This window comes from Jaculus jaculus, chromosome 17, assembly GCF_020740685.1.
Source record: "Jaculus jaculus isolate mJacJac1 chromosome 17, mJacJac1.mat.Y.cur, whole genome shotgun sequence".
Lineage (NCBI taxonomy): Eukaryota > Metazoa > Chordata > Mammalia > Rodentia > Dipodidae > Jaculus > Jaculus jaculus.
Genome location: NC_059118.1, coordinates 5,091,576 through 5,114,728, shown reverse-complemented (window position 1 = coordinate 5,114,728; position 23,153 = coordinate 5,091,576). Strand labels below are relative to the sequence as shown.

The window sequence follows — 23,153 nt, the reverse complement described above, 5'->3', positions numbered from 1 at the left end:
TTAAAAATAAAGCCTCTTTATTGGTACCTGTCAGCACAGGTACAATATGTTCCCACAAGCACGCAGGCTGGGCAAGACCTCCTGGGCAAGGGGCAGGCCCAGAGCCTGGGTTTCTTGGCACAGACAAACAGAGATATGAATAAATTATAGTTCTAACACTTAGAGACAATATAAAAATGTATACAAAATTCAACATCAGTTGACGAAGAGCATAAAAGCCCTAAGGAGGTGCCCCTTACCAACTGGTCTGGGGGGCACACACACAGTGGGCCAGGATGGAGTTCAGTGCCCACAAAGCCCTGAGGAGGTGATCCAGGGCGGGCAGAAGGGGTGGGAAAGGAAGTGAGGGGGCAGGGCAGAAGGGGCTTTTGGTCAGATAGCACAGCCTGCGTCTGCCCAGCCTTCCAAGGGGCCAGGCAGCTGTTGGCCATGGGTTCAAACCCACACACAGGGCAGGGTACAGTACAAAAAAATCCAAAACAAAACAAAACTCTACCCCAACACTTGCCCACCAGCCAGAGAGGCACAACCAACAGTGTCTCAGTCCCCAAATAAATTACAAAAATAAATTACTAGTCTTCACAGTCCTTGAGACGCAGCCACCCATGGGGTCCAGGGCTCCGCGACATCAAGTGCCTGGCTTTAGCTCTGACACATTGTCTCTGGGTCAAGAAGCATTTTACAGACATGGAAACCGACCTGTGAGATTCCAAGAGGGCCCTGCTGCCGCCTCCTCCCCTGCTTGGCACACGCTGGGAGGTGGGCAGAGCCCTGCATGGGCATAGGAAGGGGGGCCAGGCGTCGGAAAGGGGAAGCCCTCCCCCACTCTCTTCAGCCCAGAAAAGTTAACAAAAATAAATACATTCAGAGTGTTAATATAAAAATAAGGAGTTTCCCACATGGTACATGTGGCTGGGCCAGCCCATGGGAGACTGTTACATACATACAGATCTAGAGGGGAGCCTCAAAAAAAAAAAAATTTAAATTAAGCAGCAACGGGGCTGTTGGGATGGGAAGAAGGCACCCTAATCTCACACAGAGACCGGTTCCATCAGGGGTGGCAGGGTGGCATCCTCAAACTGGCTGTCGAGAAGAGGAGCCAGGACTTCAGTGGCCGGTTCCGGCAAGCCTATGAGGGACTCCAGGAAGCAAGTGCTGGCATCCCTTGGTGGAGAGAGGCTGGCCAGGGGGCCATGCAGAGCCTCTAGGTTGTTAGGCGCCTTATAGGAAGAATAGTGAGGCCCCAGGCTGTAATCCGGCAGAGCCTGGAGCAGCTCAAAAGAGTCACAGGATGACAAGCTGAGGTCCAAGGAGATGCTCTGGCCCGCGTCCACCCCAGGGGACACTGAGGTTCCGGGGAGATTGCCTTCTTTCAACCCTTCAAGTCCCCCATTTAAGAAGCAGCTGGCATCCAGGTTGGCATTCTCATCCAGGATGCCCGGCACGAGGCTGCAGCCAGACTGGCTCAGGGTCCTACTGGTCAAGCCACCCAGGTCACCAGGAGCAAAGATGTCAGCCAGCTGGAAGCAGCTGAGGTTGTCCAGGTTCCCCACTCCCTGACCCTCCTCGTCGTCCTCCTCACCACCCAGGTCAGAATCACTGAGGCTCAGGATCTGTGCCAGGCTGTTGTCATCGACTCCAGGCTGGCAGCCGGGGCCTGGCAGGCTGGCACAGGCAGGGTGGTGCGGAGCCTCGTGGCTGCCGGAAGAGGACGACGACTCTGTGGTCATGTCACTGCTGCAGCTGTTGTCCCCCGATTCACTGCTCCCCGGCGACTTGACCAGGGGGAAAGCAGAGACCAAGGTCTGCTCCACAGGGCTGGGGGGAGCTCCCTGGGCAGGAGCCTCCAGCTCCCCCAGACTCTCGGCCCCTTGCTCTAGCTGCAGACGGGTGAGCGTATGGATGAAGTGAGTCTGAACTCGGGCCTGATTGAACTCCACCCGGCCGCTGGGATTCTCACAGCCCTCCCGGCAGCAGCCACAGGGGAACGTCGTGTGATCCATCTGTAGACAAGGAAGATGCTGGAGTGAGGCCTCTGGCCTGGGGAGCCAGAGGGCCACCATCTGGGCCCTGCCTCACAGCCCATCCTTACGCTCAGATGCACTCTACCAGCCCACTGAGCCACACCCCAGCCACTAGCTCTCCAGGGCTCTAGCCCAGGCCTGAGCTGGGATTCCCGGGGTAGTCTCAGTCCGCCCTTGAACTGACAGCACTCCTCCTCCTCCTTTCTGCCTCCTGAGTACTGGGATTAAAGGCATGCACCACCATGCCAGGCAGTTTTCAGTTTTTTTTTTTTAAATATAGTTTATTTGTTTATTTGAGAGAGAGAGAGAGAGAATGAGCATGCCAGGGCCTCCAGCCACTGCAAATGAACTCCAGATGCATCCCTTGTGTACCGGGCTTACGTGGGGTCTGGAGAGTCCAGCTGGGATCATTTGGCTTTGCAAGCAAACTCCTTAATCGCTAAGCCATCTCTCCAGGCCCTAGCTTTTCGTTTTTTTAAATTATAATTGGTGGTACCAAACCCAGGGCTTTGGGCATGATAGGCAGTCTATCTCTAAACCCCACCCCCAGCCCACTGAATCCAGCCACGCACCTGGCACTTGATGCCCGCCAGGCTGCAGCTGCACGTGTCAGGGTCACAGACCCCATCGCAACGACAGCCGCAGTCCTGCCGTGACTGGCGCAGGGCCTGCAGCTGCCGCTTCTCCTCGCGATCGATCCTCCGCACACCCGAAGCCCGAAGCAGGGCTCGGCGTTTCCGAGGAGGGTAGGGCTGCAGGAAGTTCACTTCCTCCAATCGGCCTCTGGCCACGGCCACTGCCAAGTCCTCCTCCACCGAGGCGTCATCGATGGCATTCGCTGTGAGGGGCAGGCCTGCCTCAGCCTCAGATGCCCCAGCTGATGACAGCTGTAGCCACGGGAAGAGGGACAGGAGAGAAATTTGAAACTTGCTATCTGACAATCGTTCCCCAAGTGCTGCCTCTAAGCTGAGCACCGTGAATACGGGCATCCAAGCATCCGCCAGGATGTCCCAGTCGTGCCAACCCCCCGTCAGGGACAAGCCTGCCTCCCCTCCGTAAGCAAGCTGCATATACCGCCACAGTCAGATCTGCCCTCTTCCCCAGCAGAGCCGGGAAAATCCAGGCACCGTGCCCCCAGCCCTGTCCGCCCCGAGCCTTCCTTATAAACGGCCTCTCCACACCCACCACGCCTGTCCCCTGCACACGCACACGCAGGCTGGTACTGCATGGAACTCATTACCTTCTCTAGCTTCTCCTCCTTCAAGACCTGGCGAAGCTTCTCGCGCCGAGCCCAGGCTTGCTCTTGGGAAAACTCAGCCAAGGAGAAGAGGCGGCTGGCACTGTGGCGAGGAGCCATGCCCAAGGTGCAGCCACCACGGCTGGGCACACTGGTGAATCCCTGGCACCTCGGAAAGTAGTAGACCGTGATGCCGCCGAAGGCTACGTGGCCTGGGCGCTCCCGGGGAGCCCGCTTCAAGATGGAAAGAGCTGGGAGGTACAAGAAAGGAATAGAGGGTGAGTGCTCTGGGAGGTATAGGGTGACCTGTAGGAAGATCCCTGTCTCTCTTCATCCACCTCCTCTCTATCCTTCTATCTCAGAGAAACGTAGGCGCCAGCCTGGCTGGACCTTGCATTGGTGAAGCTGAACACCATGTTCATGGCAGGCACCAGCTTATTGTCATTTACCAGCCCAAATGACTGCAATGGTTAAGAACACACATGTGAAGCCGGGCGTGGTGGCGCACGCCTTTAATCCCAGCACTCGGGAGGCAGAGGTAGGAGGATCGCTGAGAGTTCGAGGCCACCCTGAGACTACATAGTGAATTCCAGGTCAGCCTGAGCCAGAGTGAGACCCTACCTTGAAAAACCAAAAACAAAAAAAGAACACACATGTGGGGCTGGAGAGATGGCACAGTGGTTAAGGCAGTTGCCTACAAAGCCTGAGGACCCAAGTTTGATTCCCAGATGCACAAGGTAGCACATTCATCTGGAGTTCATTTGCAGTGGCTAGGGGCCCTGACATGCCTATTTCTCTGTCTCTTTCTCAAACAAATAAATAAAATTAAAAATAAATAAATAAATAAAACACATGTGCCACAGTGACCAGGTCTCTAAACTTGTATAGGTTTCATTATTTTTACTGATTTCTTTTTTTCTCTCTCTCTCTTTTTTTTTTTTTTGGTTTTTCGAGGTAGGGTCTCACTCTGGTCCAGGCTGACCTGTAATTCACTATGGAGTCTCAGGGTGGCCTCGAACTTACTACAATCCTCCTACCTCTGCCTCCTGAGTGCTGGGATTAAAGTCATGTGCCACCACTCCTGGCTTATTTTTACTGATTTCTAAGAACTCTTTATATACATCAGACAACTATGACGTCTAACCCCCTTGGAAATATTCTAGTCAATTTTCAAACTATTCTCTACATATTCTATTTATTTATTTGCAAGCAGAGAGACACAGAGAAGACAGGTAGAGACAACGGGTGTGCCAGGGCCTCCAGACCCACACAGCACGCTGTGCGTCTGGCTTTACGTGGGTATGGGGGAAGTGAACCAGGGTGGTTAGGCTTTGCAGGCAAGCACCTTAACTGGGTGGTTAGGCTTTGCAGGCAAGCACCTTAACTCCAAGCCTTCTCTCTAGCTCTCTAGTCTATTTAAGTTTTAAGGTTCACATTGTCAAATACACATGTTGGAGCTGGGGAAATTGCTCAGTGGTTAAAAGCACTTCTTTGCAAAAACAGCCTGCCAGGTTCAATTCCACAGCCCCCAAGTAAAGCCAGATACAAAGTGGTGTGAGCACAGTGGTGCCCGCTTCTCTGATGAGCCAAGAAACCTTGGCTCATCCACATACATGCAAACAAATACCATTTGTTTCTTCCAGGCAGGGTCTCGCTCTACTCCAGGCTGACCTGAAACTCACTCCGCAGTCCCAGGCTAGCCTTCAACTTAAAGCGATCCTCCTACCTCTGCCTCCCAACTGCTGGAATTAAAGGCGTGCGCCACCATGCCTGACAACAAATAATTCTTTTGTTTTGGAGGTAGGGTCTCACTCTAGCCTAGACGGACCTGGAATTCACTATGTAGTCTCAGAGTGGCTCTGAACTCGCAACAATCCTCCTATCATAGCCTCCCAAGTGCTGGGATAAAGGGTGTGCACCACCACATCTATTCTGTATGGCAATAAGTAACATTTTAAAATATACATCGAGCTTTCCATTAATGGTTCGTTTTACAACAAGTTTAGAAATTCTTCCCTTTGTACGTTACTGGTGAGACAGGCTCTATTGTGGTACAGGCCGAACTCGCTGGTGTGCAGATGATCTGAATCCTGATCCCCCTGTCTCTACCTCCCAAGTGCTGAGATTAGAGGTTTGAGCCAACACTTACCAAACAACTTCAATTTATGTTAATTTTGTACCTAGCTACTGGAGGGAATTCCCTTCTAAAAGACCCTGATTCTGTTAAATTGTAGATGCTAAAAAAATCACATCGTAGTTTTGTTCACATGCCATGCACAGCACTTACACATCGTACCTGCTAAACAGCACACTGCGGTATCAAATTTTCACGAGGAAGGGGAGTAATTGTGGGGAAAAGTGTTTTTATAAGGGTTGGGAAGTAAAAGCCATAATGAAAGTTACGGTTTAGGACTACAGATATGGCTTAGTAGTTAAGACACTTGCCTGCAAAGCCAAAGGACACAGGTTCAATTCCCCAGGACCCACATAAGCCAGATGTACAAGGCAGTGCATGCATTCATTTGGAGTTTGAAGCAGCTGGAGGCTCTGGTGTGCCCATTTTCTCTCTGGTGGCGCATGCAGTGGCTAGAAGCCCTGGAGTGCCCATTCTCACTTTTCCTCTCTCTCTGACTGTAATAAGTAAATAAAATCATTTAAAAAAAAGTGTACACCGGGCTGGGGAGATGGCTTAGTGGTTAAGCGCTTGCCTGTGAAGCCTAAGGACCCTGGTTCGAGGCTCGATTCTCCAGAAAAGAAAATTAAGATTGAGGAACATGGCTCCACACCACCTGAACAAGCCAGATCTCATCTGATCTTGGATTTGTTGGCAAGGCAGGGTGCATTGGGGAAACAAAACTGGAACAGAAAGGATGGGAGGGCCCATGGAGGAAAGAGCCCGAGCTACTGTGAGGTGCTTAAGTATTCTGTGATCACCCTTCCCTTGGTCAGAGGCAAATCAAGATGAGTCCAGATGTCTCTGGATAGAGTGCGCACACGCACACACACATACATACACACAGACTCACGGGTGAAATTTTGGAGGCCACTGAGGTTGTGATCAGGCTGAGTTGCTTGACCCCAAGGTTTCTCCTCATCCGAGTCCCAAGCAAGGGAAGCAGAAGAACTGGGGGAACAGGAGCAAGAGAGGCAGCTCGAGGATGAGGAGGACGAAGAGCAGAAGTCCTCCTCCAGCTGGTCAAACTTCCTCTTTAACAGCCCAGTCATGATGGCGCTGGGGCTCGTGGCAGACGACCTGGAACAGCAATCAGGAAAGTTCTAAGTGTCAGGCTTCCAGCCTGGTCACAATCCTCCCACATCCAGCCTCCACTGTGCCCCAGAGCCTTGCTGAGACCCTCCAGCCCAGCGGGAAGATACAGGCAGGGTCTCCAGGAAGCTGCCCAGCCTGGACTTCTAGAACAGTCCCCCTTCCCTCCAGCCCCCCACAGCCCCCATCCCCCAAAGCTTTCCCAGGAAACAGTGAGGCACCTTCCCAACACCTCCTCCACACACCCCCACACCAGCAGGGACACGAGGCAGACAGACCAACAGATGGACTGACAGAACTCAGCCTGGCCTGGCTCATCCCCACAGGAATCCTGGAGGCTGACTCACAGGAGGGTGATTCACAGGCTCTTGCATCTGTGTGCCTTTGTGTGTGCGCGCGTGCACGGGTGTGCAGGGGCCCTCTGCAGCCTCAACAGCTTCGCGCTCCTTCCCCGAGAGCCACACTGCTCCTTCCTCCCTCACCACAAGGACCTGCCACCTTGCCCACAGACAGGCCCGGGGCCTGCCTCCAGGAGCAGGCTGACCAGGCACTCTGGGAACGGGCTGGCTTTGACATTTGGCCCCATTCCCACACCCAGGACTTCCCCGAGCCCCTCCCCGCCCCACCGAGCGGGAGCTACCCAGACTTTCCCTCAGAAACCCCCAAGCCACAGGAGAGAAGTCCCCTGCCTCCAGGCTGGACTGTGACCGGAGAACTTCCTTTGATCTTCAAATTTACCTGTGTATTGCTTGTCTTTTCCAATTAAAAAAAAAAAATTACTTGTTCATTTGAGGGGGATGAGGGGAGAATGGGCGCACCAGGGCCTCCAGCTGCTGCAAACAAACTCCAGGCACATATGCCACCTTGTGCATCTGGTTCATGTGGGTCTTGCGGGAATCGAACCGGGGACCTTTGGCATTGCAGGCAAGTGCCATAATTACTAAGCCATCTCTCCACCCCTGTTTTGCCTTTTATTCCAGTATCTAGCCCTGCCTCGCCTTAAAAAACAAGGGGCCGGACATAGTGGCACATGTCTTTAAGCCCAGCACTTGGGAGGCAGAGGGAGGGAGGACTGCAATGAGCTCGAGCTCGAGGCCACCCTGAGACTACATAGTGAATTCTGGGTCAGTCTGGGCTAGAGCAAGACCCTACCTCAAAAAACACAAAAGGCACCTGGCATGGTGGCACACACCTTTAAGCCCAGCACTTGGGAGGCAGAGGTAGGAGGATCACTGTAAATTCAAGAGCAGCCTGGTCTAGACTGAGACCCTACTTCAAAACAAAACAAACAAACAAAAAACACAAATCGATGAGCATCTGGACCCTGCCGTGATTCTGAGCAGGTTCAACTGGCCAAGTTGGGCCCCCTCCCCCACAGCCAGCTCGTGGGGTGCCATGGGTGCTGTGGGGCTGGTATGGGCCACTGATGGACTGGGTACCCGACTTCAACAGCAAATTCGATTGAAAGCAGGACGTGGTGGTGCACACCTTTAATCCCAGTACTTGGGAGGCAGAGGGAGGAGGATCGCCGTGAGTTCAAAACCACCCTGAGACTCCATAGCGAATTCCAGGTCAGCCTGGGCTAGAGTGAGACCCCACCTCGAAATGACAAAAAAAAAATAAAATAAAGATAAAAAGACAACTGGTGGGCCTCTAAGAGGCTCTGTGGTGCCCCACCTTGGGCCTGCCACTCATGCCAGGGGGGAATCCCGGCCTGTGACTGGATGCCCAGGGAGTGGCTCTGCTGCCGGATTCTGTAGCATGAAACCTCCTTCTGACACCCACAATAAAAAAACACAAAACAAAAACCTCTAATAATGAAACTGACCACCCAAGCTGCTATCACCTCTCCCTCGTCTACAGTTCCTGGTATGCAGTACTTGGCGACTTAACAGATTGGCTGACCCTGCCTGAGGGTCTCAGCCCTCAGAATGGGGGCAACCAGCCAGGCTGTAGGCACTAGAGCTCCTTCCCCTAAATGTTTGAACAAATAACATGACTCTAGGGACCCCTGGCACATTCAGGAATGAGGCTGGGCTGGGGAGATGGTTTAGCTGTTAAGGCACTTGCCTGCAAAGCCTAAGGACCCAGATTTGATTCCCCATTACTCACGTCAAGCCAGATGCACAGGTGGTGTATCTGCAGCTCGTTTGTAATGGCTGGAGGCCCTGTTGTGCCCATTCTCTCTATCTGCCTCTTCCTCTGTCTCTCAAGTAAGTAAAATAGAACTTTTAAAAAAGAATGGAGCCAGGCGTGGTGGCGCACTCTTTTAATCCCAGCACTCAGGAGACAGAGGTAAGAGGATTGCCGTGAATTCAAGGCCACCCTAAGACTACAGAGTTCATTTCAGGTCAGCCTGGACCAGAGTGAGACCCTACCTCGAAAAACCAAAAAATAAAAAATAAAAAAGAATGGGGCTGTAAATTAAAAAAAAAAAAATTTAGTGATTTCATGCCAGGCATAGTGGTGCACACCTTTAATCCCCGTACTTGGGAGGCAGAGGTAGGAGGATCACAGTGGGCTTGAGGCCACCCTGAGACTCCATAGTGAATTCCAGGTCAGACTGGACCACAGAGCAAGACCCTATCTCAAAATAACAAAATATAATAAATAAATAAGTGATTTCAAGGGCTGGAGAGATGGCTCAGAGGTTAAGGGGCTTGCCTGCAAAGCCTAAAAACCTGACTTCGATTCCCCAGTACCCACATAAAGTCAGATGCACAAAGTGGCGCATAAGTCTGGAGTTTGTACTGGCTAGAGGCCCTGGCACATCCATTCTCTCCTCTCTCCTCTCTCTCTCAAATAAACTAAACTAAAATTAAAGAAAAAAAAAACAGAATGGGGGCTGTGATGGTAAGCCCTGCTATAGTCATTCAGAGCTGGGAACCCCTCCCCCACTGCCCTCACAGGAAGTAAGGGGGCAGGAAAACCAACCAGAAAGCTGTCTGGGTCACCTCCACTCTGGTCTTTCACAGGGCCTCTTCTATCCCAAACCTTCCCAAATCCTGGGAAAACCGCCTTCAGTCCAGTACCTGATAAAAACCTGTGGCCGGGGACAGCCTTCGACAAGCAGGCATGAGAGAGGACCCAGAAAGTCTCCCTCACTGGCCAAGCCAACCCCCCACACTGGGGGCAGGGGGCTGTGGGGGGAGGATGTGCAGGTGTTTCCGGGGGTAGCTCTTGGGCTCAGCACCCCCCGCATTGCAGGGTCTAACCACAAACGCAAACAACATAGTTGACCGTAGACTCTCCCCGGAGATGAGGGGTCCCGGTTCAGAGCCGGGCACAGAGATGCACAAAACACACACTGACAGGCAACTCCTCACACATCCCGTCCCCACCGAGGCCCCCGGGGTGCAGGAAGACCCCATCCTTTTCTCTTAAGCCCGGAAGCCGCTCACAGTCTACAGGGTAGAGCCTGGACCAAGGACTACCTGGAGCGGTTGTCCCGCCTCCCCCTGGAAACACACAATTCCACAAGCCCCAAACTGAACCCCGTCTCTGCTCCCCACCCCACCCCCCACCATCTGCCTCTCTTCCTGTGTTCCCTATCTTAGTAACAGCCTTGCCACCCACCCAGCTGCTCAAGCCAGAAACCTGTGGCCTTGTCAGCTCCTCCCTCCCTCCCCGCTCCTTCACCTACACCCCGGCGGCCTCACTTCTGGATGGTGACAGGCACATGCTGGGCACTGGGCTCGGACACATCCCAAAGGCCACTGGGTCCAGCACACGACAACCCTCAGCTGCAGAACCGGGCTGCCTGCCTCCAAACCCTGGCCTGGCTGTGAGGTGACTGGGCCAGCCTGGCAAGTTTCTTAACATCTGCCTCCAATTTTTTTTTCCTTTTGCATGTGTGTGTGTGGTATGTGAGTGTGTATGAAATATGAGGCATGAATTTGCCTGTTCATGTGTGAGTACATGTGTGCATGCCCTTGCGAGAGGTGAGAGTGCTTTTGTGCGCACATGTGTGTGTGTGGGGGGGGTGCACTAAGGTCTCAGGCAGCTGCAAATGGAATGTCTGACTGGTTTTACAATGGTGGCAAGGGGATTGAACCTGGGCTGGCAGGCTGACAAGAAAAGCACCTTTAACTGCTGAGCCATCTCCCCAAGTCCCTTCTACCTTATTGAATTTTTTTTTTTTTTTTGGATTTTTTGAAAAACCAAAGTGTTGAGGGGTGCTAGCCTCTAATCCCAGTGCTCAGGGAGCTACAGAGTGAGTTCCAGGTCAGCCTGGGCTAGAGAGGGAAAATAAATAAGTTAAATAAATAAATCAACAAACTACCAACTCCAAGATGACCTATCATCCCACCAAGTAAGAACAGAGAAAATAAGGGTCCAACTGCACACCAGGAATGGGACCATCAGCAGGTTGGGTGGGGCCTGGCAAGATCTTGGATGTCTGAACTTGCAGAAATATGAAAAATAAATGTCTTTTGTTTAAGCCAACCAACCAACAGTATTTTGTTATAGCAGCCCAAATTGGCTAGCTCCTACTGACTCTAAAATTTCTCCACCAGCGTAGTGGCTTCTCCCCCGTGCCAGCTTGAGAAACCTCTGCCCATGGTCCAGAACAAGAGCCTGACAGGAAAGGGGGCATCTGAGGCAGTCAGAGTTGGGCAGGGCAGCCCCACAGGGCAGACATTCACTGGCCCAGGAGTCACCTTTCCCTGTGCCTGGCAGTTGGTTAAGTAGGGGACCCCTGACCTATCCCCCAGCCTGGGTCGGAGTTGTCAGACAAGATTAGTGTTCAAAGGTGGCTCTCAGCACAGGAAAGGGAAGCTCAGACTGCAGGCAGGTGCCAAGGCAGGTACCTCCGAGGTAAACAGACAGATGTCAAGCAGGCAGAGGCAGGTCTGACAACCGGGGTTCTGGGGTTCTGCACTCAGGCGTGACCGCAGAATAACGGGAGAAGCGGGCAGCGTGACACCCTCCCTCCGAGGCCAGGGTCCCTGGACGCTCAGCAGGGAGGAGGGAAACCGCTGCGGGAATGCAGAGCTGGGAGGACAGGAGGGGGATGAAGATTGCCACCTGGGGCGCAGAGAGTGACAGGGGCAGGGGGATCAGACCCAAGGGGCTGAGCCAAAGTGAGAAAAAGGAATGAAAGATAGCTGGAGTCCAAGAAAAAAGTGTCAGACAGTGAGTCAGAGGGTGGGGGAGGGGACCGGGCAGGCCGCTCAACCAGGAAAGGGGAATCTGCGTTCTCAGGGGGAGCGTAGCCCAGTCCTAGGGTCCCAGAGGAAGGGCAAGGAAATCCCTGGGGCTGCCTCCGGCAGAAATGCCACACCTCCCGAGGGGTCCCCCCCCCCAAACAGAACCCGACTCCTTCCGGGACGGAAGCCGGGCCTGGGAAGCGGGCAGGGGCTGACCAGTCCACCACCACCACACACACACACACACACACACACACACACACACACACGGGCGCTGGCAGTCCGCGGAGGGCACAGGGACGTCCCCTCGGCACACACCCCTGATCCCGGCACCCGGCTGAGCTCAGAGCAGCCACGGGGAACTGCGCAGCCCACGGTAGCTAGCTCCAAGCCCCCGGGGCCAAGGCTAGTCATGAGGGAGGGGACACTTTTCACCCTCCTCCAGGAATCTAAAGAATGTGTCCTTTAACCTCAGAACCCCAGGTTTTTGGCCAGGCATCCTCCCGCCCCTACCACCTGGGGGGGGGGGCTCACGTGACCCCAGACCCTTCAAAATTACTTCCTGGGAGAGAGAGAGAGAGAAAGAGAGAGAGAGAGAGAGACCAGAAGAAAAAAAAAATAACACCACCTCCAATTCCCAGCGAAACTGGCTGCCAGGGCAGCCCAGAAGAAAACAAGACAGGAAGCACAGACACACCCCTCCCCCACCCATTCCTCTGAAAGTGATCACGGAGGGGGAGGGGCCAGCTCCTCAGCTGCAGCCTCCAGGGCCCCAGGGCACTAGGTGCCCCAAAGGTTTGCTGCCTTCCGAGAGGGACTTGTTTCTACCGAGGGGAAATTACACCTGACAGTGAAGGCTTGAACCCTCGTGCCGGGCTTCATTCATTCATTCATTCATTCATCAAATATTTACCGAGCTCTCAAAACCCTCTAAGCACTTGAGGCCCAGCAGACCTGCACCCTACAACTGCTCCCCGAAGTTGAAGTTCAGGGCGGGATCAGGAAGACGAGTGATGAAGGAATGCAGGCCAGAGATCCAGGGCGGGGGGAGGGGGCCGGCAGCACGGGCGGCCCGAGCTAGTGAGTGGGGGGTGTGGAAAGGGCAGTACGGACGACAGAGCCACCAGCCCCTGGCAGTGTGCTGGCCTCGGGGCACAGGAAGCCACCGAGAGAGTGCGGGGAGTGACAAACAGCAGATTTGCATGGTTAAAAGATGGCTCAGCACCTCTGGGTGGGGGTGTGACCTGTGGGGCCAGGACGGGATGACTGGGACGAAGCAGAAAGAGGGGTGGACAAGATGACAGCAAGAAAGGAGATGGAGGGCTGGAGCGGTGGTTCGGCGGTGAAGGCGCCCGCCAGCACAACCTAGTAACCCAGGTTCGAGTCCCCAGTACCCACGAAAAGCCAGATGCACAAGGTGGTGCGCGTGTTTAGAGCTCATTTGCAGAGGCTAAAGACCCCTAGAGCGCCCATTCTGTCTTACTCTCTCAAATAAATAAGTAAAAGACACATAAAGTATATACATAATTATAAATATCTATAAATAAAACGTTTTTTCAGGGGGAGATGAGGAAGGGAGGGTTGTGAAGGATTCTGGGTGGCGGACAGGAGTCAAGATGACTTACTCTCCCCTCCACCCCCAGGGCTGAGACTTGATCTTGGAGGTGTTGGGTGGGCAGCCCGAGCGCCGCCCCCACCCCAGTGTCAGCAGTGTGGGCTACCTCGGCGACTGTGTTCACGGCGGGGAGCAGGAGTGACTAAGTGTGGGGCTGTTGTAGCGATGTGAGCATCTGATCTCAGCCACCACCACCCCCGCCCCCAACGCGCACATATACACACTCACACACTCCACACCAGGGAGGGGAAACTGAGGACCTGGAGCAGCAGCTCACAAGCGCGTGGGACAAGGTCCTGCGTTGTGCCCGCGGGTGGCCGGTGTGTGGCTGCGCACGCCCTCCCATCCCCCCGTGACTCACGGCGGCCTGTGCCGTGTGACGGTGAGTGACACACAGGTGAACACAGGACGACGACACAATCCTCCCTCCCTACTCCTCCATCCCGGGGTCCGTGACTCACCCAAGCCTCACTACTCACTCGTGGCTCATCCGTCCTTCCTCCCTGACCGCCACCCCCGCCCCGCCCGCCCGCCCGCCCCGGGGGCGCCCCGCACACGCCGCGCCGCCCCGGAGCATCCTCCCTCCCTCGGAGGGGGGAAGGGGCCGAGAGCCCGGGCAGGAACGCGACCCGTGTGTCACCTGCTCGGGCCACGCGAGGAACTTCGGCAAAGTTCTCGGGCAACTAGGTCAGAAGGAAAGACACCCGCGGGCGCGCGCGCCCCGTCACCCTGCCACCTGCGCGCGGATGATCGGGACACTTATTTTTTGATAAGGGGGTAGATTAACCGCGGCGCGCGGGGGGGGAATAATACTAATATAATTGTTAATAATAAAACCGTGCAGCTCCGGCATCCTCAGTTCCCAACCTTGGATTCTAGCCAGGGGCACCACCATGGACAGTGTGACCCGGTGCCGGGTGACACCTCCACTGCCCGGTCTGCGGGTGTGTGGCGGCGGGGGAGGGAGGGAGGGAAGGGAAGGGACCGCGGTGACAATGTCACACTTCCCCGAAGTGTCTGCCGCTCAGCCGGGCTCGGGGTGGAGGGGGTGTCCCTCGGGCTCACCTGCGATCCGGGGTGCTTGGCCAAGGACACCGATGTCACCCGGGGTCCCAGCGTGGGGTGGGACGGGGGGTGCGGAGCGGCGGTGGGCGCAGCGCGCGCCGCGGCGACCGTGCGTGGAGCGGAGCGGAGCCGCGGCTCCTCCTGCAGCGGCCCGGGCTCGGTCTGCCTGCGCTTCTGTGGGTCGGTCGGTGTGTGTGTGCGCGCGCGTCCGGCGGCGACGGCGACAGCGGCGGCGGGAGACTGGCTGTGCCGGGCCCCGCCCCGCCCCGCCCCGCCCCGCCGCTCCGCCCTCCTCGTCAGTGGAAAACTCCGGGGCTCACGGCGCTGACGCACGCCGGGCCTCCCTCCCTCCCTCCCTGCTTCCCGGCTCGGCCCAGCCCCGTCCCCTCCCCCGAGCCTCCCCGCGGACTCTGACCCCCCTCAGCCGCGCCACGACGCTCACCGCCCCCAACCACCACCGCCACCCCAGCCCCCACCACCAGCATCGATCCTCCCTCCGAGCACCGATCGGGGGGCACCGATTCACTCCAAACCGCAGCCAGACCGCCTCCGCCACCCCCCGAACACACACAGCACCCCCAATTTACAGATGGGTAAACTGAGGCCCGGAGCAGGGCTGAGGCTCCTAAGCGAGGTCCACGGGAGTGTGGGCGGGGGAGGGAGGAGCAAGACCCGAGGCACAGGGAAAACCTGATACGACGCCCTCTCTAACCTCACCCTCGCCCCCGGCAGTTGATGGTGATTTGGTCTGAATGCTAGCCCCCCCCCCAACCATCAGCACTACCGATCACCTCCAGAGAAACTGATGAACTTGGGGTGAAGAAGAAAGTGGGGAGGAGAGGGAGGCCATTCAAGGGTCTGACCTTCACCTCTGTCCAAGGCCTCCCCTGAGTCCCTGAACTAGGGATTCCTGGAATTAGCTTCCCCACCCCACCATCCTTAAAATAAAATTAAATTAAAATTAAATTAAGTTAAATAAAACCCAGCGAGTTGGCGCACCCCTTTAATCCCAGTGGAAGGATCGCAGTGAGTTCGAGGCCACCACGAGACATGTAGTGAGTTCCAGGTCAGCCCGGGCTAGAGTGAGACACTACCTCAGAAATCCAAAGGGAAAAGAAACCGGTTTCTTCCAGGACAGACCCTGGCCGCTTAAAAATGGGCCGCTGCCTTCCCGGCTCCCGCCAACTCTCCCGGTTACTACCGTGCAAAGGAAGTGCTAAGTCCCTGCAGCCTACAGGCCCTGGAGCCCACCCACCCCGACCCTTTCTTGCCACCCCCAATCACGCCCCCAGGTCCAGTGCGACCCTGTCCCCTGGAGGGCTTGCGTCTTTACCGCCCACCCCCAGCCCCGGCTGGCCGGCCCGCTCACCCGAATCCCGACGCCTTCGAGGCTCCGGCGGCACTGCCTCCTCCTCCAGGCAGCCTTCGCGGGAGCCCGACCCCCTCCCCACCCCCGCGGCCGCTCCCGCTGCATTGTGGGTTCTCGGGCCGGCCTGGAGGGGACTGCCGCTGGCCCAGCCCTCGGGATTCCATTGTGCACTCCTCCGGGTGGAGGGGGAGGTGACCTTAGTGGGACCTGGACAGCATCTGAGCTGAAGGCAGCGAAGGCCCCTCTGCAGCCCCCAGCCTCTAAGGGTATTTGCAGGGCCCGGGCTGGCCTCTCTCTGCCTCCCCCTTCCCAAGGGGAGGCGATAGAGGAGAGGGAGGGAGAACACAGGGGTCGAGGGAAGGTCTCGGAGCCAAACCAGCGGGGGCATCTCCAAGGGAAGGGCTGGAGGTAGCCACGAATGAGCACCCAACACGCACTTGGTACACTCGGTTAATGTAGTTGAGAAAGTCCACGGCAGGCTGCAGATGCAGCTCTGGAGCGCAGTGGCATGTCTGAGGCCCTGGGTTCAATCCCCAGTACTGAAAAAAAAAAAAAGAAAGGGGGGAGGGAGGGAAGGAGGGAGGGAGGGAGGAAGGAAGGAGGGAAGGAAGGAAGGAAGGAAGGAAGGAAGGAAGGAAGGAAGGAAGGAAGGAAGGAAGGAAGGAAGGAAGGAAGGAAGGAAAGAAAGAAAGAAAGAAAGAAAGAAAGAAAGAAAGAAAGAAAGAAAGAAAGAAAGAAAGAAAGAAAGAAAGAAAGGAAAGGGTTGGGCGTGGTGGTGCATGCCTTTAGTCCCAGCAGAAGTCGGAGGATCGCCAAGGGTTCAAGGCCACCCTGAGACTACAGAGTGAGGTCGCCCTAGGCTAGAGCGAGACCCTACCTTGAAAAAAACAAAAGCGTTGAATGTAGTGACACACGCCTTTAATTACAGCCCTTGGGAGGCAGAGGTAGGAGGATTACTGTTAGTTTGAGGCCAACCTGGGACTCTATAGAGTGAGTTCCAAGTCAGCCTGGGCTACAGTGAGACCCTACCTGGCCGGGACTGGGGGGTGGGGGTGGGGGGGAGAAGAGAAGCTGCAGAGATAGGTGTCAGTAGCTGGAGGGGATTTCTCTCCCAAGAGCTGTCCTCCTGGCCACCCACCCCCACCCCCACCCCACCCCACCTGAGCTCTGTGCCCTCAGGCTTCTTAGCCCTCCTGATTCTAACCAGTCCACTCCACTCTGCCCACCTAGCCTCCAGCAGAGATTGTTTTGTTTTATGTTTTGGTTTTTCGAGGTAGTATCACCCTGTAGCCCAGGCTGACATGGAGCTTGCTCTGAAGTCCTGGTTTACCTTAAACTGCTGGCAGCAATGCCACCTCAGCCTCCCAAAAACTGGATTATAGGTGTGAGCCACCACACCCAGTTCAGAAAGAGGTGCTTTTGTTTGTTTGTTTTTGAGGTTAGCCTTCTAGCCTAAACCAGACCCGATTAGCCTTAAAGTCTCAGCAAGCAACCAAGTACATCTGCCTCCACGCCACCACGCCCAGCCCCTAGAAAGAGTATCTTTTTTAAATTTAAATATTTTTATTTATTTGAGACAGAGAAAAAAGTGGCAGACAGAGAGGGGGGGGAGTGAGGGGGAGAGTATAGGCACACCAGGGCCTCTTGCCACTGCAAATAAACTCCAGATGCTTGCACCACTTTGTGTATCTGGCTTTACGGGGGTACTGGAGAATCAAACCCAGGCATCAGGCTTTGCAAGCAAGCGTTCTAGATATTATCAAAACCCTCTTTCAGGGCGGAAATGTTGGCATGCTGACCCCCATTTTCCAACCTGTAGAACGGGGCGTTGGACTGGAGAAGCAGAGAAGCAGTGGAGTTCTGGAAGCTGCTGTGTGCTGATGAGCTGGGTAGGGGCTGGGTGATGGAGTTTGTGGGCGTCTCTGGGGCTACCCAGACTTGCATTCTGCAAGATTCTCTATCCAGGAAACCAGGGCAGGGAGCTGCCAAGGACTAGAGTGAGGGCTCAGAGCAGGGAACCCAGTGGGTTATGGAGTTAGGGGAACAGGAGAAGGGGATTAAGGGAAAATACAATCAAACAAGTGTTGTGTTGTTGTTGTTGTTTAAAAAAAAAAAAACAACATTTCTGTCCTCCGATGGGTTTACCAGATGTTCCCCAGATGTGGCTGGCGAAGGGAAACATCTCCCTCTGGGATCCCCAGCTCAAGCCTTCCTGTGCGTCGCTGTTCCGAGGCAAGCAGGGTGGGATATGGAACACTCCTCTGTAACTTTGTCATTTGTGTATTTTATGTACAATAGTGGGCAAAATCGCCCACACATCTTCCAGGAAATTCTAAATTCTTGGAGATGTCCTGTGAGCTTCTTAGATCTTCAGTATCCAAGACCACCCATTTAGGTAAATTAAAATTATCACAAAATGGGGCTGCAGAGATGGCTTAGCAGTAAAGGAAGGCTCTTGTCTGTGAAGCCTAAGGACTCAGATTCCAGTCCCCAGAACTCACACAAGCCCAGATGCACAAGGTAGTCCATATGTCTGGAGTTCTTTTGCAGCGGCTCGAGACCCTGACGTGCCTCTAAAGTGTCCCCCATAAACTCATGTGCTTTGAATGCTTGGGTCCCAGCTGATGACAATTTGGGAGACAGAGCCTTGCTGGAGGAAGTGTGTTGCTGGGGCGGGCTTAAGAGCATTAAAGGCAGCGGCCCTCACCCAAGCTCACGCTCCTGCGGCTGTGGTGGCAGAGGTGACGCGCAGCCTCTGTTCCTGTGGTGTTAAACCTTTTCCTCCCATCGGCTACCCTTGGCTGGATGCTTTGTCCGACCCACACAGAGGTGACTACAGAAAGGGCCACCTGGCCTGGCCTTCCTGGGAGCCGAAGAAAAGCAGAGGTCCTGGGTCAAGTGCGTCAAGTCGGAAGGAAAGGCCTACAGCCTGAGATTGTCCTCCCGTGGCCACACGCCCACAGTGGCTCAAGTTCTCTCGCACGTGCCGCACATAATTAAAGAAAGTTTAAGTATAGTTGTGTGTGTGTGTGTGCGCGCGCATACACGCACAAGCATGCATGAGTGTGGTGTAGCAGGGTCTCTTGCTACTGCCATAGAACATCTGATGCTTTGGCCACTGTTTGCATCTGGTTTTACGTGGGTGGCTGGGCAATTGAACCCTGGATGACAGGCTTTGCGAGCAAGCATCCTTTTCTTTTTCTTTTTTTAATTTGGTTTTTCTAGTCCAGGCTGACCTGGAATTCGCTATGTAGTCTCAAGGTGGCCTCAAACTTACAGTGATCCGTCTCCCTCTACCCTCCCTTTTAGGGCTGGAGAGATGGTATAGTGATTAAAGCGCTTGCCTGCAAAACCAAAGGACACAGGTTCAATTCATCAGTACCCATGTAAGCCAGATGCACAAGATGGCGCATGCATCTGGAGTTCATCTGCTGTGGCTGGAAGCTCTGGTGCACCCATTCTCTCTCTCTCTCTCTCAAATGAATAAAAAAATATTTTTTAAAACTATCACGCCTTAAATCCCAGCACTCGGGAGGCAGAGGTAGGAGGATCGCAATGAGTTTGAGGTCACCGGAGACTACATAGTGAATTCCAGGTCAGCCTGGGCTAGAGCAAGACCCTACCTTGAAAAAACTGAAGGAGTTATTGCAGAGAGTGCTGGGAAAATGAGCTGACAACAGACTGTCTGTTCCTGCTAAAGCCAGACACAGGTTAACGCCACAACCTTGAAATTGCACCACTTAATATACTGTACAGCCAAGAGCACTAAGGTGCTTATGTTGAGCCAAAGACACTGGCGGGAAGGGTAGAGCAGTTTTATGTATAATAACCCCGAACTGGAAACAGCCCAAATGTTAACTAAAAAAAAACAAAATAAAGTAAATTACTCATACATCAAGGTAGGGTCTCCCAAGTGCTGAGATTAAAGGTGTGCGCCATCACACCCAGTCTCTCTTCTATGTTGACGTCATCATCTTTTCCTCCTATTATGAAGGTCTTGTGTAGATAGTTTCAGGCACTGTGAGGTCATGAATATCGTTTTGTATCTGGAAGACAGCATTATAAGCAGTCCTACCCTTCCTTTGGCTTCTACATTCTTTCCACCTCTTCTGCAATGAATGGACCCTGCACCTTGGAGGGTGTGATAGAGAAGTCTCCCTTAGTGGCCAACGTTCCACTGTCTGTTCTCAGCACTAAGGTGACGTTTGAGTCACGTTCATCTGAAAAGATGCGCTTCTCTAGCCAAAAGTGAGAGTAGCGTTAATACATAAGCAGTTAGAGGACAGTTTGGTGGGTACAATATAATCGTTAATCCAGACAATAGTTTAGTAGTCTCCCCCTTGGGGCTTATGATCTCCTCTGCCATAGGCTTACATAGGGCCTTCAGCCACTGGCTTACATGGGCCCTGGGGAATCAAACCTGAGTCCTTTGGCTTTGCAGGTAAGCACCTTAACCACTAAGCCATCTCTCCACCCCTCCCCCACTTTTTAAGATTTATTTATTTATTTGTTTATTTATTTGTTTTGAGGCAGGGTCTCACCCTAGGCCCAGGTGACCTGGAATTCACTATGTAGTCTGAAGGTGGCCTCAAACTCACGGCGATCCTCCTACCTCTGCCTTCCCAGTGCCAGGATGCTTTCTCCTTTTACACAGTCCAGTACTGCAGCCCAGGGGACAGTGTTGCACACAGTTCCTTTGGGGCCTCCCATCTCAGCTCATCTAACCTAGAAAATCCTTCACACAGACAAGATCAGAGATTTGTTTCCACGGCCATTCTAAATCCTGCCCAGTTGGCAACCAGAGATTAGCCATCATACCTTGTCTCAAAAAAAAAAAAAAAAAAAAAAAAAGGCGATGTGTGGCAGCTAAGAGATGGCTTAGCGGTTAAGGAGCTTGCCTGCAAAGCCAAAAGACCCAGGTTTGATTCCCCAGGACCCAGGTAAGCCAGATGCACAGGGTGGCCCATGCATATGGAATTTATTTGCAGCTGCTGGAGGCCCTTGCTCGCCCATTCTCTCTCTCTCTCCAATAAATACTTAAAAAAATAGAGAGAGTGCCAGGCATGGTGGCGCACACCTTTAATCCCAGCACTGGGGAAGCAGAGTAGGAGGATCACTGTGAGTTCAAGGCCAGCTTAGGACTACACAGTGAGTTCCAAGTCAGCCTGGGCTAATGAGGCCCTACCTTGAGGGGAAAAAACGGTGGGGGCAGGCGTGGTGGCCCACACCTCTAATTCCACCACTCAGGGGATGGGAGGTAGGAGGATTGCTGTGAGTTCTAGGCCAGTCTGAGGACCCAGGTTCAATTCCCCGGTACCCACATAAAGCCAGATGCATATGGTGGCACATGCTTCTAGAGTTCATTTGCAGTGGTTGGAGGCCTTGGCGTGCTAATTCTTTCTCTTATAAATAAATACATAAATAAATCTTTCTAAACTTTGTTGTTAAAATTTTGTTTTGTTTTTGTTTTTGAGGTAGTGTCTCACTCTAGCCTAGGCTGACCTGGAATTCACTATGTAGTCTCAGGGTAGCCTTGAACTCATGGCAATCCTCCTACATCTGCCTCCCAAGTGCTGGGATTAAAGGCGTGTGCCACCACGCCCAGCATTAAAAATGTTTTAGCCGGGCGTGGTGGCGCATGCCTTTAATCCTAGCACTCAGGAGGCAGAGGTAGGAGGATCACCGTGAGTTGGAGACCACCCTGAGACTACATAGTGAATTCCAGGTCAGCCTGAGCCAGAGTGAGATCCTACCTCGAAAAACCAAAAAAAAAAAAAATAATAATAATAATAAAAATGTTTTTATATTTATTTATTTATTTGACTGAGAGAAAGAGGGAGAGAGAGAGAAAGAGAAGAGAATGGGTGTGTCAGGGCCTCCAGCCACTGCAAATGAATGCGTGTGCCACCTTGTGTATCTGGTTTACATGGGTTCTGGGGAATCAAACCTGGGTCCTTTGGCTTCGCAGGCAAATATCTTAACCACTAAACCATTCCTCCAGCCCTAAAATTTGTTTTTAATTTTATTTATTTGAGATGGAGAGAGAGACTAAGAGGCAGATAGAGAGCAAATGGATGCAGCAGGGCCTCCAGCCACTGCAAATGAACTCCAGACGCATGTGCCACCTTCTGCATTTGGCTTTTCGTGTGCGTTCTGGGGAATCTAACTCAAGTCCTTAGGCTTTGCAGGCAAGAGCCTTAACTCCTGAGCCATCTCTCCAGCCCAGTAAAAATATTTTTTAAAAAAGAGAAGAGCTGGGTGTGGTGGCACATGCCTTTAGTCCCAGCACTGAGCACTGGGGAGACAGAGGAAGGAGGATTGCATGAGTTCAAGGCCAGCCTGGGCTAGAGCAAGACCCTACCTCGAAAAACCAAGTGGGCAGGTGGGGGGGGTGGGTAGGAGAATTTGTAGTTTCTTTGGATTTTTTTTTTTTTTTTTTGAGACAAGGTCTCACTAACGTGTTCTAGCTAGACTCAGTCTCCTAGACTCAAGCCCACCTTTAGAAGGGAAGGCTTTGGTTAGCACTCTGTAGATTAAAATTTCTACCAGTTGGTTTCTGGGTCAAAGGATTTGGACAGACGTTGCCAAATTGTCCTCCCTCAAATTGCGCCAGCCTGCTCTCCCACCTAAACTCTCTGGGGTGGCTGTTTCCCAGCGTCCTCCTAGGCCCTGGCTGTCATCAGTGTTGCTGAGTTCTGCCAATCTGATAGGAGGGACAAGGAAGCTACTGTTTGTCGCTATTGTTTGCTGCTTTTCTTGTTTAGTCCGGGTCTCCTGCAGCCCAACCTGGCCTCAGAGATGACCCAAACCTCCCAAGTACTGAGACTACATGTGCGTGCCACCACATCTGGCTAAAATTGCATTGGTAATTGTCATTTCTTTCTTTTTACTTTTTTTTTTTTTTTTTTGGTTTTTTGAGGCAGGGTCTCACTCTGGTCCAGGCTGACCTGGAATTAACTATGTAGTCTCAGGGTGTTCTCGAACTCATGGCGATCCTCCTACCTCTGCCTCCCGAGTGCTGGGATTAAAGGCGTGTGCCACCACACCTGGCTTTCTTTTTAAATTTTTTTAAGAAAGAAGTTTGACAACTTTTGTTTATTTTTATTTATTTATTTGAGAGTGACAGACAGACACAGAGAGAAAGATAGAGAGGGAATGGGCAGGCCAGGGCCTCCAGCCCCTGTAAATGAACTCTAGATGCATATGCCACCTTGTGCATCTGGCTTATGTGGGAATCGAGCCTTAGGCTTCATAAGCAACTGTTTAACTGCTAAGCCATCTCTCCAGCCCTCTTTTATTTTTTATTTATTTGAGAGTGACAGACAGAGAGGAGGAGAGAGAGAAAGAGAGTGAGAGAGAGAGAGAATGCGTATGCCAGGCTTCCAGCCACTGCAAATGAACTCCAGACGTGTGCACCCCCTTGTGCAT

At 53.4% G+C, this 23,153-nt stretch overlaps 1 protein-coding gene across 1 annotated transcript; it reads right to left on the bottom strand.

Annotated features, from left to right (window-relative positions):
• Positions 1-14,423, bottom strand: Csrnp1 (cysteine and serine rich nuclear protein 1). Its single transcript, XM_004662000.2, has 5 exons — positions 14,357-14,423; positions 6,288-6,514; positions 3,265-3,512; positions 2,597-2,911; positions 1-2,003 (listed from the first exon to the last, which is right to left on the bottom strand). The coding sequence occupies exons 2-5, from the start codon at positions 6,484-6,486 to the stop codon at positions 1,032-1,034; spliced, it is 1,734 nt and encodes a 577-aa protein (XP_004662057.1). The 5' UTR covers positions 6,487-6,514; positions 14,357-14,423; the 3' UTR covers positions 1-1,031.
• Between the last annotated feature and the right edge of the window lie 8,730 nt (positions 14,424-23,153).

What these genes read in the sequence shown, in the direction of transcription:
- Csrnp1 (XM_004662000.2), bottom strand. Translation starts at nt 6,486, where the DNA reads ATGACTGGGCTGTTAAAGAGGAAGTTTGACCAGCTGGAGGAGGACTTC. An exon ending in AGGAGGAGAAGCTAGAGAAG is followed by an intron (nt 2,912 to 3,264) that starts GTAATGAGTTCC and finishes CCGTGGCTACAG; the next exon opens with CTGTCATCAGCTGGGGCATC. An exon ending in TGGCGGGCATCAAGTGCCAG is followed by an intron (nt 2,004 to 2,596) that starts GTGCGTGGCTGG and finishes CCTTGTCTACAG; the next exon opens with ATGGATCACACGACGTTCCC.